This window comes from Aphidius gifuensis, linkage group LG6 (genome assembly GCF_014905175.1).
Source record: "Aphidius gifuensis isolate YNYX2018 linkage group LG6, ASM1490517v1, whole genome shotgun sequence".
NCBI classification, from domain to species: domain Eukaryota; kingdom Metazoa; phylum Arthropoda; class Insecta; order Hymenoptera; family Braconidae; genus Aphidius; species Aphidius gifuensis.
Window position 1 is genome coordinate 11,254,200 of NC_057793.1, and position 5,236 is coordinate 11,259,435.

The 5,236-nt window shown below is 31.8% G+C and overlaps 1 protein-coding gene across 1 annotated transcript; it reads left to right on the top strand.

The window, feature by feature from the left end:
- Nucleotides 1-4,389: 4,389 nt before the first annotated feature.
- LOC122859480 lies at nucleotides 4,390-5,236 on the top strand. Its single transcript, XM_044163096.1, has 2 exons — nucleotides 4,390-4,593; nucleotides 4,694-5,236. Exons 1-2 carry the CDS (start codon nucleotides 4,516-4,518, stop codon nucleotides 5,048-5,050), a joined length of 435 nt encoding a protein of 144 aa, XP_044019031.1. The 5' UTR covers nucleotides 4,390-4,515; the 3' UTR covers nucleotides 5,051-5,236.

Genomic DNA, 5,236 nt, shown 5'->3' on the forward strand with positions numbered 1-5,236 from the left:
CACAATGAACGATTCGTTTACTTTAACTCTCACCGGTAAATCTTCAGTCTTAGAAACTGATTACTTTCCACCTATACAATTATCAAGTGAAAAAAATTATTCGTTAGCACTAATTTCATTTTTATCATTTAATTCATTGCCAAATATCGATCATGAAAATAATATAATTTCATATTTTAACGGTTTTGATAAAATTGGAAGTTATGAAATAGATGATTTAGCTGCTTACTTAGAAGAATATGGAATCAAAATTACATATAATAAAAATACTTTACATTCATATATAACAAGTGAAAGAGATATTGATTTTGTAAAACCAAAATCACCAGCACGTTTACTAGGATTTACACCTAGACTATTGAGGGCAGATACAAAATATAAATCAAACTACCCGATTAACATTTTAAAAGTGAATACATTGAGAATCGAGTGCAACATTACAACAGGAGCTTACGTGAATCAACAAAAAGTTCATACAATATATAACTTTTTTCCTGCTGTACCACCTAGTTATAAAATAATTGAAGTACCAGCTAATCCAATTTATTTACCAATTACTGTTAAAACAATTGATCATTTACAACTAAAAATTGTTGATCAAAACGGAAAATTAGTAAATTTCCGTGGTGAAACAATAACCATTACGTTACATGTAAAATCATAGAAATGGGAATTTGCTTCAATTCACGCGCTATAAAACGTGGGGCATCGTATAAAAGCAGCACATCATGGACACCTCCAGTCAGTCTGAATCGAGCAGTCAAGAAGTTGACACCTCAGAATATAAATTACCTGCAGAGTCTAGGTCTAAAAGTAAAAAAAAATTTTGGATGTTTAATTGGATAAATATAACTTGTCTTAATTGTTTTACACGTCAAAATGAGTGATGAAAATATTTTCGATATAAACGCAACAGTTCAATTTAACAATGAAATATCCAACTATAAGCTACATGCTCATCAGTCATTTGGATCAACAAGTTTCGATAATAGTGATGAAATAAGAATATCAATACAGAATCAAGATTTGTTTGTTCTACCATCAAAAAGCTATATACGTATGAGTGGAAAATTAACGCAACAACGTGCTACTGCAAATCCAGAAGATCCACTTGCTAATATTTTTCCTTTAACGTTAGTAAATAATGCTATGTGTTTTTTGTTTGATGAAATGCGTTATGATCTGAATGGAGTTGCAATTGATAAATCAAAGAATGTTGGTATAACATCTACAATGAAAAATTATTTGTTATTAAGTTCAAGAATGAATTATGAAAATGGAGGGTGGATAAATCAAAATGGTATGAAATTAATAAATGATGATGGATATTTTGATATATGCGTTCCATTAAATATAATTTTTGGCTTTGCTGAAGATTTTCAAAAAATAATTGTCAATGCGAAACATGAACTCATTATGATACGATCACGTTCAAATTTGAATGCGATCGTACGAGATAATGAGAGAGTTCCTGATATGCCAGAATTGGATTTAAAACTTACAAAAATTGAATGGCTTGTACCGTATATAATGTTATCAAACAAAAATAAAATTGATATAATGAAATATATACAAAAAGATCCTGTCATTTCTATTGGATTTAGATCTTGGGATTTATATGAGTATCCATTGCTGCCACAAACAACTCATCATATATGGACAGTAAAAAACGATTTGAACGTTGTTCTACTGATAATTTTTCCCAAATTTCATCAATTTGATGTGATGCAAATTTTATAATAGCCATCACTGGAAGTGCAGCAATATCTTTTTGTGTCAAGTCAGTTATATTTTCAACTGCACAAAAATGTAAAATGGATTTTTTCATGTTGGCTCTTGTTGAAAATTTTTTAATATACCAGTATTTGTATCTCTGTGCATTTTCATATGCACATTTGTAAGAACTGCATAAAGGATGTGAATTCACATGTCGTATTGCTGGATGTTCCATCTCTAATATTTTTATATCTGGACATCCTAGGTCTTCCAAATTAAAAATTGTCATTGGATTAAAACGTAAAATAAATGTTAACCATTTTTTTCTATCTTCACCTTTGACAAATAAATAATTAAATTTTCCAACGAATTCTTCAATGATTATTGTTGATACGTTATTATATTGATCATAACCAGCTTCCCAAGATATCCCATGATAATTTTTTTATAGTTGGTGAAGATCTAGAATTTATAGGTTGGATAACTAACTCTTTTACAACGAATAAACCTTGAGGTTCTTGAAATCCTTGAAAATCAATGAATGCTGACATTTTGTTTTAATATATCAACTCAACTCAACTCAACTGTATAGTGACCAGTTCTGGACTGATGATATTTCTTTTATACCTCTGAATATCCACTCCCCTCTTTTTCCATCCCTTCCACTTCCTATTTACCCCCTCCACAACTTATTTTATAAACATCAAATAGATGATGAAATAATGGAATTATTTACAATACTTTCTGTAATTTGTCTTGATGATGCAAGAGCTAAGGTTCCAACCTATAAAATGATTGGTCCTCAGTTCAAACCATCATCAAGACAAATTTTTTTTTAATGTTTTTTTTTTAGTTCAAATCCCGGTTAAGGAAAATATTTTTTTTTCCATTAATAATAATAATAACACAAGATAACGTCTTTTAAAAACCAAAGATGACATTAAAAAAAAATCCAATATGGCGTCTTACGAAAAAGCAATATGGCGTCTTATGAAAAATGGGACCCTGGGAATTTCAAAAATTTAAAAATTTAAAATGGCGTCTTACGAAAAACCAATATGACGTCTTATGGAAAACCAATATGGCGCCTTATGAAAAATCGGACCCCCCATGGCGATTTGACCTAATTAATCAATTGGAGGACCCCCTGCGGCGACTTGACTCAATTAATTAATCGACCTAATTAAATTAATTCGCGGATCCCCTGGATTTCATTTTGAATATCTTCGCAGAATTTTTAATTGAACAAAAGTAAATGTACTGACTATGACAACTTAGCTAGCTCAATGTCTGTACGTCAGTTAAATAGAATTTTCTACCTATCGTTGTATAAAAACACCTAGGTTTTTTCTTTTGACATTTTATATCATTCATTAGTTTACAGTTAGGTATATTTTTTTTTATTAAGGACTACTACTGGAATATATATATTTTTTTTAATTCACGAAGAGAATATAAAAACTACAAGTCTACGACGCTGTCAAAGTTTAGGTCTTCTCTGTTTTGAGCGGTTTTGAGATTGTTAGACGCAGTTAGACGGTTGTTGGTGAGTATTTGATGGCGTAACATATGAAGGACGTCAACCAGTTGTCGATGACGTGAAACCTGAGGGATCATAGTAATATGCTCAAGCGAATATCTGCGCACGCAGATATAGTTATGGTTTTATGTTATAGTTTTTTTTTAGTAATATAAATGTTATACGTATGTAAGTTTATGTATAAAAACGTTCAATTTGAAGAGTAGAGTGGAACTAATATCATAGTTTTCGTGGCTTTATGATGTCATGACATTTCTTCAGTCTTAAATTTAATGAGAGTGTTCACCATGCAAGTTTGTCAAAATGTCTATGTCTATTTGCCATGCAAAGCTTGCGTACGGAACAATGAATTGGTATTTTTAGTGATAAAATTGCATTGAGGAAACCCTCTTATTATTTGATACTGGAATGCGATGCCAGTGTAAATCGTGCCTCACGCGCAGGAGGCTCTTGCGCATACATATAGTCAATTTTAACACACTTTTTGATGAGTACAATAGGTGCTTTCTTTTGTGTATTTATTTTTTTCCTTGTTCATTCTCGTGCATGCGTAGTTGAATGCGCAGTCGGCAAAAAGTCAGTTTGCAACGACTTAGGACATGAGGGGCTGGATCAGCCATGTTTAAATTCTTATTCTTTAAGAACTGTTTGTTCGACGCCACTGTCTCATGTTTGCATAATATGCGCATGCGTATGATCATGCGCATTGGAGTAAAAAAATAAACACCCAAAAGAAAGCACCAAAAGTTCCACAGTCCAATTCACAGGGCATTACAATTTAGGGCTTTTTTCCTCCACTGGCGGCGCTTGTGGAGCTTTTTGTATGTGAAACCTACTTAAAAAAAATTTTACAAGCACCATCACCGGCAAAAAAAGCCCTAAATTGTAAAAAAAATGCCCTGTGAATTGGACCGCAGAACACTGAGTTCATGAAAGAAAACAGCCAATGGTGTGTAGCGTTGTGGCTCCAATAAATCATTTACTTCATTTTACAAAAAAAGAGGGCGCTTTTAACTACCACACACTTTATGTAATATCATATGTTTGATGCGTATCATACATATGATTGTACGCATACCCTGCAAATCGTCGAATTACCCATTACCGGTTGACTCTTTGACAGAGATCTTTTATGTTATTTTTTATCTCGATAATAATATTTGGTTACATATTGTTTACATAAATTTTTCTAAGTGTTCATAGTCACCTAAACAAAATAGTAGTATCTCTTATTTTTTCGTTTGAATCTAAAAAGTGAGATGTCTCCGAGAAATCGTAAGCATGAGGCGGCTTCCAAAAAAAAAAATAGACCTCGGATTAACAATAGTTTAAGCATGGTACGCTTTTATCGTTTAAGTAGAAAATTATCATAAAAATCTTCATTTATCTTCTTTATTTTTATTAATATGTTTAAATAAAAAACCCGTTATTTTTTAGATATCTTATAGAACTCTGCAAAGACGCTCCAACCTTAATGACGATAATAAAGTAGATATTTTATTGGAGTGTGTGAAAAGTTTAGAAAGGAATGCAACAGTCGATAATGCAATAGATCAAGTAGATGAGAATAATTTATGCCATGACTTGTCAGCTGACTCGTTAAGTGGTTCATTTGAAACTTTGTCAGATGATTTTCCAATATTGAATGATAACGATGATGTGGAGCTAGAGCATAGTGCATGTTATTGTGAGAATATTATGGATGAGGATATGACAGATGATGACGAAGAAAATAATTTTCCTGTCAATAACTTTGACGAATTGTATAGCGGCTGTATACTTTATTGGAAGTGATTGTTGATTTGATGGATATATATACTCGGCAAAATATCACAAAAGAAGCCCTAAGAAGTATTTTAACTTTAATGCATAAAATTATTCCAAAACCAAATTGCTTACCTGAGTCACTTTATCAATTATTCCAATTCGTCGGAAAGAAAGCACCCACAGCGTCTGTCAAAAAACATCGATTTTGCAAAA